Source organism: Rousettus aegyptiacus, unplaced genomic scaffold, assembly GCF_014176215.1.
Source record: "Rousettus aegyptiacus isolate mRouAeg1 unplaced genomic scaffold, mRouAeg1.p scaffold_m13_p_5, whole genome shotgun sequence".
NCBI classification, from domain to species: Eukaryota; Metazoa; Chordata; class Mammalia; order Chiroptera; family Pteropodidae; genus Rousettus; species Rousettus aegyptiacus.
Window position 1 is genome coordinate 78,194,716 of NW_023416308.1, and position 13,836 is coordinate 78,208,551.

A 13,836-nucleotide genomic window follows, 5' to 3' on the forward strand; every position below is an offset into this window, starting at 1 on the left:
TGTTGTGATTCACCCTGAAATAGACTGGGGGGTCTACTGTAGTTTTGGATGGAGAAAAGGATTGCTTGGGCTCTCCTTCAGGAACACAGAAGACAAAGTTCTTTAAATTTTTTGGACTTGTTTGGTTTTATGGGTTGTTATTTCAATCTATTGAATATAATTAGCTTCATTTTTTTAATGTATTTTTCTGTAAAGATATTTTTTCATCAATAAAGCAATTCTTAATATTATAGAAACATCTGGTTATCCCATCAGTATGTGCCTTTGTGTGATTAGTTCTGAAGTTGTCCATAGACCCTTTCTACTATCTCTTCATGCCTGTTATGTTCTCATTTATTTTCCTTCATAGGCATAGTCACATTATAACAGTAGAAAACAAAAGCTAGATTTAAATAATTCTTATGATGATATTTTCTTTTTCAGACATGATAGAGAATTATGGCGGAAGTTCATCTATTTATTTTCATTTTCTATACTCAGTTCTTTCCCAGTGTGTATTACAACCTGTAGGAAACCACCTAAACATTAAGAGCTGGTGCTTTATAATACATGTTTCTGTATATTTTAATAAGACTTTCATGACTATGTCTAGGCAATATTATCTGTTATCAATAATGTGGAGAAATTAGAATCTTGATGTGAGTATAAAATGATTCAACTTCATTGGTAAATAGTTTGACATTTTCCTTAAAATTAAATAAATGCCTATGATACTACCCAGTGATTCCTCTCTTAGATACCTGCCTGAACATGTATAAGCAAAGACAATATGCTAACTTTTATAACAGCATTATTTATAATAGTCAAATGCTGTGAACAATCCAAGTGTATATCAACTAATATATGGATAAATAAATATATTTTATTCATGTAATGACATACTACTTAGCAAGAAAAAGAATAGACTATGAATGCATACAGCAACATGAATAAAACTTAAAACATGTTCAATGTGAAGAGCCAGTCACAAAGGCAATTTATTGTATGTTTACATTTATAAAATTTTGAGTAAAGGCAAACTATAAAAATAGAAAGCATATTCATGGTTTTCTGAAGCCGGAGAGCCCCAGAGCTTACTTGTGTCAACTACTATCAAAGAATCATTTTATGTGATATTAATTTTAAAACTAGTTGAGGTAATGGTCTCACAATTATATCACTTTACTAAACTTCAAGTTATATACTTAAAATAAATAAATTATATGATTTTTAAATTATACCACAACACAATAAGTAAATATAATAAAATAAAATAGGAATTAAAAACATCAGTAGTTAGGAGACTGTTGCTATAGTCTAAATGAGAGGTCATGGTAACTTTGCTGAGATGGTAGAGTGAAGATGAAGAGAATTTGAAGTATGTAGAATATATTTTGACTTGGACTCAACAGGCATTAGTAATAGATTAGTGTGATTTATTGAAATTAACCACAGGTAGATAGGAAGAAAAATATTTTTTCTGTTTTACAGCATTCATCATGCTAATTTTGAGTTTCTTATATAATATCCAAGTGGAATGATCAAGTAAGAAGTTAATTGAAAGATCAAGGCAGAATTCAGGCCTGAAGACATACTTTTGAAGGTAATTAGTATGTAGATATTTAAAGCAATAGGACTTGATGATATCACTCAGTGAGAGAGTAGAATTAGATTAAAGTATAGGGCAAAAGACCAAATAAGAGACACACTAACATTCAGTGAAAAGAAGGAAGATAAGCCATCAGATATTGAGGAGTAGAAATTAAAGCAGGAGGGGAAATATAGTGTCACAAAAACAACACAGAAAAGAAAGTAACTCAACATAAAGGCTGTTTTTCATTGTATTAAATTCTTCTGAGAAAAAGAGTGAGATAAGGAATGTTCTCTGTGTTTAACAATAAGCAGTCCATTGGTGACATCTGCAAAGATAATTTCAGTGAAGTGGGAAAGAACTGTCACTGAATTGAGGAAAGAATGGAAAGTAAGTGGAACAGGGACTATAAACTACCATGTTAAAAGGCTTTACTGTGAAATGGAGAAAGAAAGAGGTGATAACTGGAAGGCATGGGGATACAAAGTAGGCTTTTCTTTTCTAGTCTTCTTTCTTTCTTTCTTTCTTTCTTTCTTTCTTTCTTTCTTTCTTTCTTGCTCGCTTGCTTGCTTGCTTTCTTGCTTTCTTTCTCTCCTTCTTTCTCCCTCTTTCTTTCAAATTGTAGAGAATAGGCATTAAAGTATATTTCTATTTTGATATAGCTAGTGAGGTACCATTCATATAAGTTCTAGATTGATTATATATTTAGATGGTTGCCATCAAAGATTTGCATTAAAAAACTAGGTCCCTTGAGATCAAGACAGAGAGACCAACATGCCTAGAAGCACAAGTCTATCTAGCTTTTGACCCTGGAAGCATCTCCAGGAAGAGTGATGCTCATGTCTCCAGAGTATCATTCCAGAGGGAATCTGGGCCAGAGTGCTCCTGGATTTAAATCTCTGGCTGTGCTGCTGGTTGTCAGCATGAAAAATAACTCATCTCTTAGACTAGACTTTGGGTGAGTCGGGGAGTAACCCGTAGTCTGGGTAATGCTTTCTCTGAGGATGCTGTCACAGAATGGAGAGGATAATAGTATGGACATTTTATAGAAAAGTCCTTAAAGGTCAGGATTGAGTGGTAGGAGTGAAGGAGATCACCTATGTTGAATGTAGTCCACTGTTTAGTCTGGAATATGAATTTGGTGGCAGACATTTTTTCCTATGGCTAAAAATTCACCTTCTCCTTTAGGTCTAAGAAGTACTTTACAGAACAATGATTAAAGCACCTCTTTTTAAGTTTTAGTTTAGGTTTTGGATCAAGTTAATTCCTTTCTCTGACCTTTGTTTTACTTAGTCATACAGTGGCAATAATTAACAGTACTTTTCTCATAAAATTTTCATGATGATTAAGTGAGATAGTATATGAAAAAGGCTAAAAACAGAACCTGCAGCATAAATTTGTATTCAATCAATATTAGGTGTTTTTGTTAAGGACTAAAATAATTTATAATGTTCACTCATTATATTTCCCATTGTCTACCTATGACATCAATAAACACATTTCTTATGATTTCTACATATCTATAAAGAGCCTAGAATACAAAGTTCTCAGAAAAAACTGTTTTTCCATTTTCTCCTCCTTTTCATTAAAATAAAAATAACAATTCTAAGTGTAGATGTGAGAATTAAGTGGAAAGTATACCTACTAGTGCATTATTCTTTTATTTTATTTATCTAGGGCCTGCTTCTAATAAATTCTTTACAGTAAACATACATGATTAAGTGCAGAGTCACTGAGCACAGACCCACATATTACACTTTCTTAAACACTGCAATAACCACTACCTGCAAATTCAAGACGTTCTATGTTGGGCTAAATTGGCTGAGAGATGGAGAGATTTAGGCAATACAAAATTGGATCAAAATATATAAATGATATATGGGTCAGTAAATAAATACATTTAGCATCAAATAAATAAATTTCATAGCTTATAAATATTTTGAAATTTTTGGTTGATTTGTACAGTTAACCAAACATTAGAAAATTTATAGATAATGGATGAACATTGATAATAGCTAAGCTTTACTGAATGTTTGTTATTTTCCTGGTGCTTATCTAAGTATGTTATCAATATTTCCAATGAATACTCTTAACAATTCCATGGTAGGTACTATTATTTTTGCTTTAAAGAGTTGAAGAATGAAGCACAGAGAATACTTAATAACATGTTCAAGGTCGTAGAGCCAGGATTTAAATACAGGTGGTCTTCTCTAGATCCTTTCATTTTAAAACAATTTTCCTATTCAAGTATCCAAAAGAGACAAACGAAGATATAGGTAAAGAGAGACAAGGGTTATATAGTATATAAGTAAAAGATCCTCAAATCCAGTTGGATCTAAGATTTGTCAAAGAGTCAGCTAGAATGTTTGGTATTCTTTTTATTCATTTATGTATGTATGTATATATGTATGTATGTATGTATGTATGTATGTATTTACTTTCTTACTTACTTATTTAAATTAAATGTATTGGGATGACATGGGTTAATGAAATTATATAGGTTTCAAGTATATGATTCAATAATACATTATCTGTATATTGCAGTGTATGTTCACCACCCAAAATCAGATTTCCTTTTGTCATCAGATTTTTGACTCCCTTTACTCTTATCTACCTCCTCTCCTTCCCACTTTCCCTCTGGTAACCACTAAATTGTTGTCTGTGTCCATGAGTTTCTGTTTGTCTGGTTAATTTGCTGCTTCCTGTTTTATATCCCACATATGAGTAAAATCATATGGTTTTCAACTTTTTCATGCTAAGCAAAATAAGTCAGAAAAGATGTTGGTATTCTTTAAGTCTGCAGTCAATAAGACCAATTTTTCAAATTTCAATGAGACTTCCTGCAATAATGAAAATGTTCTACATCTGTACTATCCTATCCAATACAGGAGCTACTAGCCACATGTGGCTATTAAACACTTGAAACATGATTTGTACAACTAAAGTGTTGACATTTTAATTTAATAAATTTAAATGTAAATAGGCAAACGTGTCTAGTGACTACCATATTCGACAGTGTGACACTAAATTTCAACTCTCAGGAACAATTCAGTAACTCTTTCCTGTCTCCACTTATTCCTAACTATCTAGAGATCTCTGCCCCTTGTGCCCAACCCTAGATTTTGTCTAGAGACTTTGCTCCTTCCTCTAATTCAGCCTTCTGTTCTATTTTCTTTAACCTGGGTCCTGAGATGGGCTTCAATAATACGTAAATTTTCCTAACTTTGCTTGTATTTTGTGTGTGTGTGTGTGTGTGTGTGTGTGTGTGTGTGTGTGTGTGTATACATTTTTATTTGGAAGGCCCTCTATGAGATTCTCATGAGGGTCATAATATAAATAAGGTAAAGAGCCAGAACAACACTACTCCCTTCAATACTGAACCCTTATCAATTTTGTAGTTTAGACTGCCCCCCAAAAGTGACTACCTCATCGGCCTATTTGGATATATCTTCTTAAAGATAATGGCCAATAATTGAAACAAAAGAGAGCTAACTGTGTGGCACTAAGATTTTAATACTGATCTTTGTCACTGCAAATGTTAGACATTAATGTCTACATTGTCCCTTAGGTCTATCTAAGCCTGACATAGAGTTAGTGTAAGAAATATAGTTATTGGTCACTCAAATTGGAGTTCACAAGAACAGACATCTAGTGGTATGAAATGCAGAGATGAGCAGTCTCTATGGAGGGACAGGGAAACTTAAGTCCAGCTGAGTTTCTAATGCCTGGCACATTGAATTCACCAATCTGAACAATGTTTAAACCAGCCTTTTGAGAGATTCTCTATGGGTGGATTTTATCTATCTGAACAATCTGTTAGTTGTGGGACTCTTTGCAAATACTAGAGGACATTCTGCTCCTTCCGGAGTAGCTGAGAAATTGATCTCAGAATACCCTTCCAAAAGTACCTTAGGACAGAGAATTCTAATTGCAATGAAGAACTCACTGTAGAAAGAGGTGGAGCCTGAGTAAATGAGATTGAATGGGAAAACTTGAAATAATTCTGAAAAGGTACTAAAATAAATCTTCTCTGGCTCCTCTGACTATTAATTTTCTACTTTTATCATAACAAATTACCACAAATGTAGTGCCTTAAAATAACATATATTTACTATCTTATAGTTCTGTAGGTCAGAAGTCTAACATGGCTCTTATAAGGGATTAAAATCAAGGTGTCAGCAAGTCTGAATCCTTTTCTGAATATTTTAGGGAGAATTCTGTTTCCTCACCTTTTCCAATTTCCAGAAGCTACCTACATTCCTTGGTTCCTGGTCCCCTTCCTTTATCTTCACAACAAGTCATGTTGATTCTTTCCCATGTGGCTATCTCTCTGGTTCTCTGCAGCTGGAAATTTTTCTTCACTTTTAGGGACACACATGATTAGATAGGACCTACTTCTATAATCCAGTATAAACTCTCCATCTCAAGATTAACTTTAATCACAAAGTCCCTTTTACCAGTGTAAACTAACATTTTTCAGGTTTTAAGGACCAAGATGTGAGTATCCTTAGAGACCATTTTTCTGCTTGCCAGGGGAACCCTTCTAAAGGTCTTTGGAAACCAAATTAATTTCTCCCTCCATCACCCACTGCACGCAGGTTCTTTTAGTACCCATACACTCCTAGGAATGAAGAAACTCAGAGCTTTAAAATCCTTGGAGTATACTTATTTCCTCTTCTGTCCTATATCATGCAAGTAGAAAATTTGAGTACCAAAGAAAATTGTGTCTAAAACACAACAATCTAAGATCATAATCAACACACACACATATGTACACACATCTGCATATCTGTGTTTATGAGCAGCTCTTATGCCATGTTTGTGCTAATGTTTTTTTTAATGGTTATTGGTGTCAGTGTTTATTACCCACAGAAAGGTACAATGTCAAATTCTTTCTTATCAAGGAAGCAAGACAGCTAACTCCTTGATGTTTTTAGATGAATTCTATCCCTCTTGGGTGAGGTGTTGATTGAATATTATTTTTCTTTCTCCTAGGTATAGTAGCATATGATGTTCAGTAATGCAATTATTGCTAATGGGGCAAGGCCGTTCATTTCTGTATCAGACTGTGGACCTGAGTGTGTTAAAAAAAACATTTAAGTCACTCCTTCTTATGGCTACCATCTCAATACTTATTGCCACGGATTCTAATTGAAGAACTGGTTAACTTGACGAGTTTTTCTTTCTGCCTAGTCAAACCTCCATTCTACTATGTCATCATTCAACCAAACTATTGATAACCATCAGAACTTCATCTTGACCGGGATTCCAGGAATGCCAGAGAAGGACTTCTGGATGGCCTTGCCCCTCTGTCTTCTTTACAGTACCACACTACTGGGTAATATAATTATCCTCATTGTTATCAAAGTTGAGCAAAGTCTCCATGAGCCCATGTATTATTTTTTGGCTATGCTAGCTGCCACTGACCTCAGCCTTTCCCTATCTTCCATGCCCACCATGATCAGTGTCCACTGGTTCAACTGGCGCTCAGTAACTTTTGATGCCTGCATTGCTCAGATGTTCTTTATCCACATGTTTGGAGGAGTGGAGTCAGGTGTTCTGGTGGCCATGGCCTTTGATCGCTTCGTAGCTATTCGCTTTCCTTTGTACTATGTTACTATTCTCACTCATGGAGTCATCAGAAATATTGGAGCAGCAGTCCTGCTGAGGAGTGTGGCAGCTGTGCTCCCCGTGCCTTTCCTCATCAAAAGGCTACCTTTCTGCCAGTCCAACATCCTCTCTCATGCATACTGCCTCCATCAGGATGCCATGAAGCTTGCCTGTGCTGACACCCGTGTCAATAGCATCTACGGCCTTCTGGCTGTGATATTCATCATTGTACTAGATGCCTTGATCCTTTTGGTCTCTTACATTCTAATCCTCCAGGCGGTATTGAGCATTGCTTCCCAGAAAGAGAGACTCAAAGCTCTCAACACCTGCCTCTCTCATATCTGTGCTGTGTTGCTTTTCTATGTTCCTCTTATTGGCATGACTCTGATTCACCGCTTTGGGAAGCATTTGTCACCAGTAGTACACACATTCATGGCCAATATCTACCTATTGCTACCTCCTGTGCTTAATCCTGTTGTGTACAGTGTTAGGACCAAACAGATTCGGCGGTGGATTGTCCAAATCTTCTGTAGAGACAGGATTGGCCCTTAATGGTATCTACTACTTCTGTGCAAATGCAATCAAATCAGAGGAGAATACCAAACGCAACACTGTCCAGCAGAAATTCCTACAGTGATAGAAATGTTCAGAATTTCTGTTGTTTAATATAGTAGCTACTAGCCACGCATGGTGATTGAGCACTTGAAACTTTGTTGATATAACTAAGGAATTGAATTTTAAATTTTTAATTAAGTTTAGTTAATTGAAATGTAAGTTTAAATAATCACAGGTGGCTCATAGCTACTTCGTTGGATAGAAAATCTAATGGGTTATGGCATGCCATTGCATAATGGTTATGATGAATTCAAGAATTTAGATAGCTTGATAAAAATATAAACTTTCTTTTCTCAAAATGGTGTATAAAACACTTATATACAATAAAATTTACTCCTTTTTGGTATATATTTCTGTAAGTTTTGACACATAGAGAATGTAACCACCACTGACACCAAGATACAGAAAAATTGTATTACTCTTCCAAATTCCCTCATGCTTCCCCTTTGTAGTTAACCACTCTATCCATACCCAATTCCTGGAAAGCACTAATTTGTCTTCTATGCTTATAATTCTTCTTTATTCAGGAAGCCATGGAACCTTGCAGTATGTAATCTTCTATGTTTGGTTTCTTAGCATAAAGTATTTGAGAGTCACCCTTATTGTGTTTATTGGTAGTTTATTCCTTTTTGTTGCTGAGTAGCTTTATGGAAAATGGTATGAGGCTTTTTTAAAAAATTAAGAATAGGATTATCATGTGGCCCAGCAATCCATTTTCAGGTATCTACCCCCCAAATTTGAAAACATTTGTCTCTAAAGATATATTCACCCTGATATTCATTGCAGCATTATTCACAGTAGCCAAGACATGGAAACAACTGAAGTGTCCTTCGATAGATAATTGGATAAAGACGAGGTGGTGCATATATACAATGGAATATTACTCAACCATAAAAAAGATGAAGTACTGCCATTTTCAATAACATGAATAGATCTTGATATCATGCTAAGTTGAAATAAGTTAGAAAGAAAAAGTTAGAATGAAAAAGCATCCGATTTTACCCAGATATAGGATATAAAACTGTAAGCAACAAATGAACAAGACAAACAAATGGGGGCTCATGGACATGGACAACAGTTTAGTGGTTGCCAGAAGGAAGTGGGGAAGGGAGGGAGGTAGATAAGGGTAAAGGGAATCAAATATATGGTGATCGAAGAAAATGCAACTTTGGGTGGTGAACACACAATGCAATATACATATGATGTATTATTGAATTGTATACTTACAGTTATTCAAAACCTCTCTGAGTTTCAATTTCCTCATCTGTGAAATAATGGAGAATAATAACTCATAAGCTTGATGATGAATAAATATGACAATGTGTTTAAAAAGTATAGTGCAATTTTTGGCATATATTCTCAACTTATCAAATGCTAGTTTAATTATGCTTAGAAGGAGAGATGGACTGCAGATGTGACTCAATTAATGGGATGGCTTCTTAGGAAAGGTACCTGCATAAGAAGAGAGACATGGGAATGGCCAGGGGGACAATGAGACCTGTGAGGAGGAGTACATTTTGGTGCAGAGAAACAGAGGGATGATTCTGCACTCTCTGATTCCATTCAGCGAGACTTTCTGGCCGAGAATCTGTAGCCTAAGGCAGGGTGAAGAGAAATGGTTGTAGTTATCTGATCCGGGCAGCCCATTTTAGAAGATACCTATTACTGTCAGCCCCTAGGGCTAGCGCTCTGGTTACAGCCCCTGATGTATGCTGTTTGCTTGGGCCCAGGAGCAGGCATTGAAGCTATGTCAGGGATATGTGTCTGAGATGCTGTAGAGAAAGATATTCTTATCAGTCTCATAACTCTTGTTATAACCAGTACACTCACAAATGAAAATATCTCTCTGTTGCTCGGTGACTCTGCTAAGCTTCCTATAAAGCACCCACCCTTGGGAGCTGGTTTAATTCCTGATCTGTGATGGGATTGAAGAGAGGTTGGTCTTATTTTCCACTAATGTGAACAGGTAAGAAGAGTACACAAATGGGAAGGGATGGAATGGGAAGGATTAAAGAGTGAGGAATGCTAGGAGGAGGGAAGGAGAAGAGCGTTGAAATGATGGGAACTACAAGTAAGGTAGAATGAAGAAATAGAGGAATATAATGGAACCTGGGAGAAATTGAGATAGAGAGAAGGGAGACATGAGGGAATGAAAGAAAGAAAGAGAAAAGGAAATAAGATTCAGAACTCTCTTTCTGTGGCAGAGATTGTTCAGCAATTACTCAACATTATTAATTTAAGCTCTATTATTTCAGAGCTTTAGTTGCTTTCATTGATGGAAGAAAAACAGGCATGACCATACTTTTAAGGAATTTACACTTCAGGCAGATAAAGGAGATAACACTTGCATATACAAAATACCAATATCAACCATGCCTCATTATTAAGAGTATAAATTAGTAGTTGAGAGATGGTCATGGGGATGGGGTGTATGGCATAGGCAATATAGTCAGCAGTAATGTAATGGCTATGTGTAGAACCAGATGGGTGATAGAGTGATTGGGAGGATCATTTCATAAACTATATAGATGTCTAACCAATATACTGTATACTTGAAAATAATAACAAAATAAAATGCTTAAAAACAGAGTCAAATGAAAAGCACACGTATGAAGTGGTGCAAAAATTTGGAAGCAGAGGCTAAGTTTCAGGTTAACATGGAGTAGTTAGGGCAGGTTCCAGATTGTGGCCAAAGTAGATTTCAGTGTTGAGAAATAAACAGAAGGTGGGGATTAGTAAATGATGAAGATAAGTCTGTGCATTTATTGATGGCAGAAAGCAGGGATGTTGACCTTGGGATTACCAAGATAATGAGTTGAATGGATCTTATCCAAGTCATTTAATCTAGCCTTCTGTATATAAATTGAAAGATGTTACCTTGTGCTTGTCCAGTCAGATGAAGAACTAAAGAGAGAAAGCAGTAGCCTATTCTTCTGGTTAGCGGGCAGTGCAGAGAAAACCTTGATGAACAGAGGCACTGAACTTTGTCCTACAACTTGTTCTAGAGTGTATGAGCTCATCGGATCTGGAGAGAAGGCCCTCTTGTCCTTCTCCTGTCCACATGTCTGCATTCTATAGGAAATAAGTTCTCCACCAGTAAAACGAGCCATTACCTCCTTTCCGCCTAACCCTTACATCATCCAGGATCATCTTTTTGTCCTTTATGAGACATAATTCAAAGAACAGAAAATAATGATTGTCTGCTTTATGATCATTTTATCTCTCAATTAATCTTTCATTCCAAAACTTTTTTCCATATACACCAGCACACAGAGACATACACAATACAAACATATGTCATATGTGGACATTTGCATATTTTTTTAAGCACACATTGACTGACTCCACAAGTATCTTTAAATAAGCCATGAGGATGTTGTTCTCCCTTTTACTTACTTCTCATTTCTATTCCTTCTCTAAATCATACAGATATACAATAGAATATAAACAATTCTTGTATTTTAAAAGAAGGAAATCATACTGTCCATCTGTTCAACTTTTCTTATAAGTCTGGATTTTCTAATGGTCTATGGTTTAGTGAGAAATAATGGACTTTGAAGTCTGGTTTTGAATTTTGAATCTGCATCTCTTTTACCTTTGATATACTATTTTACTTTGTCAGGTCCATTTCCTTTTTTTTAAATAGGAGAAAACATCTTATCAATTTTTCTTGGGGTTATATAAAATTATATATAAGATGTCTAGTAAATGTTGATATATATAAAAGATCTTAATTCTTTTCCTGTTTCTTCTCCCAATTAATGAGAGGACAATTACACTCTTTATGTTTCCAGTGTCTGAGGAAATGATTTCCCTCTGGCTTATCCTTCTCTCAGTACTTCCAGGCTAAATCTATATTTCTCTCATCTAGTCTTTATTCATCTTGCATACATCCATCAATATGTCTAATGTAAATTAAATTTTTGAGCTTTTATCATGTACAAATAACTGTGCTTGTCTCTGGAGAAAATATAAAGTTGAAGGCATATGTTTTATGTTCCCAGAGAGCCAGCATCCTAGAGAGAGAAAGAAATGTGATCAAGCAGTAAGATTTTAGTGTCATGAAAAGCATATCTGGAGGAAAGTCAATTGAGGATTTTGCATTGTAGAGAGAGTCCTCAATGGTTATCACAGAGAAGATTTGCTGTTAATATCTATGTTTATCAGGCTGAGAACAAGAATGAAGCAAATCTTAAGATATTACAAAGGCTTCTGTTTTCTTGTCTGGCTAGTCTTCCCTGTTTCCCCATGTAGTAATCGACCGCCATTAATATTTTGCCTTGGTTTTTCATATTATTCATTCCACTAGATTGAGAGAGTTTTGAATGCAAAAAATTGTCTTTTACTTATTTCTATCTCTCTGACTATCAGTAAAGTAACTGGCATTAAAATAGTGATTTAGAGTCTGAGAGGTAGATTTTATTCAGCATGTTTAATCCATATCTCATTTGGCACTAGTTTTCCTGATTCTTAGTGTTCTTTCTCAACCATATGTAGTATAATTATACTAAATATTATAGCATAAAAGGCAATTAGTCTTTTTTTTTCTTCCCTTTGGAGTAACAGGGACTATTTCTATCACCATCTTCAATAGGCTGAAGAAGAAGGGAGAAAATTATTAACAACCCCTCAAATTTCTCCTTATATAACAACTGGCAGTCTGGTACTAGAAAATTCTATTACATATCTATTTAGATAAAAATTTCTTGTATCTATTCAAACACAAAGGCAGAAAACCTAAGACTACTGAAAAATAAGAATACTTATGGCTGGTCATATCTGCACAACTGGGCTAGGTATATCATTCCTTGTTAACTCTCTGTCGATGACTAAATATCCTTAGTAAATTATTAAAAGTCAATAGTGATGACACCAGCACTCTGTGAACAAGTCTTGAAAAGAATCACAATGTTCATTTTAAATATAGATTATAGATTCTGCCTCTTCTTTGGCACCATTTTTTTTTCAGTTATCATTTTGTGAACTTTCTCACCCAGTGAACTACTTGATATTCCATTTTGTAATGTCACCTTAACCTGCTAATCCCTGAGTGACTTCTTTTTAGTTTTCAGGCAATACCTCTATCCCATTCATACTTTTTACCAAGTCATTCATTACATGTTGCTAAGTGCCTCCCAGGCCTTTCATATGGATATTTTGTCTAGGCTTACCTACTATGCATAGACTAGTCCTAAGTCATGTATTCTACATATTATTTGGAATTTTTCACAGGATTAATTAGGGCAGTCAACTCAGTGTTTTTTTTTTTCAAAGTTATACAATAAATATTCATGGAAAGAAACAAGTATCTTAAGGTGTAAGATGAAGAAAAGGAGAGCAAGACCCTATTATTTCAGTAGACCTAGAAAAGTGGAGAGAGAAACAGAATTAGAGTACAAGATGAATCTAAGTCCCATACATATGTGAAGTGATTTTATTATAAGAGAAAGAGTAAAGAAGCCCTGATACGAAAGGAGACTTCTAATAGAAATTACTAGGAGAGGGTGGCTGATGATTCAGGTACAAGGATATCTCTGGATACAATATTCCAGACCAGTTTCTAGCAAAGACATCATGGATATTTTTGTCACAGGTGTCCAGTAGCTCTTATATGCTTCTCCATTATTTCTGGAGAAAGTTATATAATTTGGAGACTTAATACAAAGACCTATTGGTTGTTATTGTGGTAACTGTTGTTGTTTTGTTGGTGTATGTGCATGTGTGTGACATGTCTATGAGCATTTCTTACTTCAGGTCAGGGCTTGTCTGGGCAGCAGGATGGGGATGAGCCTACAGAAGCTGATGGCTGCAACTGGGAGAGAGTAGAGGTAGAAAAATGAGGCCAGGTTCTGACAAGAAAAATTCAAGATACTGTGAAATGATGTGATAGGTACCGTAATTAGATTGGGGGTTTTGAATACAGAAAAACTATTGTGTAATTTGGGAAGAGTCTATCAAAGAATCAAGGCTTGATGGAAAGGATCAATATGACAAGCACTTCAATTTTTCTCTCTCTTTTCAGAGTGTGTCCTCAACCCACC

The 13,836-nt window shown here is 35.3% G+C and overlaps 1 protein-coding gene across 1 annotated transcript; it reads left to right on the top strand.

Annotated features, from left to right (window-relative positions):
* Window positions 1–6,781: 6,781 nt before the first annotated feature.
* Window positions 6,782–7,732, top strand: LOC107517309 (olfactory receptor 51H1-like). The gene has a single exon (XM_016157887.2). It carries the CDS (start codon window positions 6,782–6,784, stop codon window positions 7,730–7,732), a length of 951 nt encoding a protein of 316 aa, XP_016013373.1.
* The last annotated feature ends 6,104 nt before the right edge of the window (window positions 7,733–13,836 follow it).

Coding starts and splice junctions, on each gene's coding strand:
- LOC107517309 (XM_016157887.2), top strand. CDS start 6,782: ATGTCATCATTCAACCAAACTATTGATAACCATCAGAACTTCATCTTG.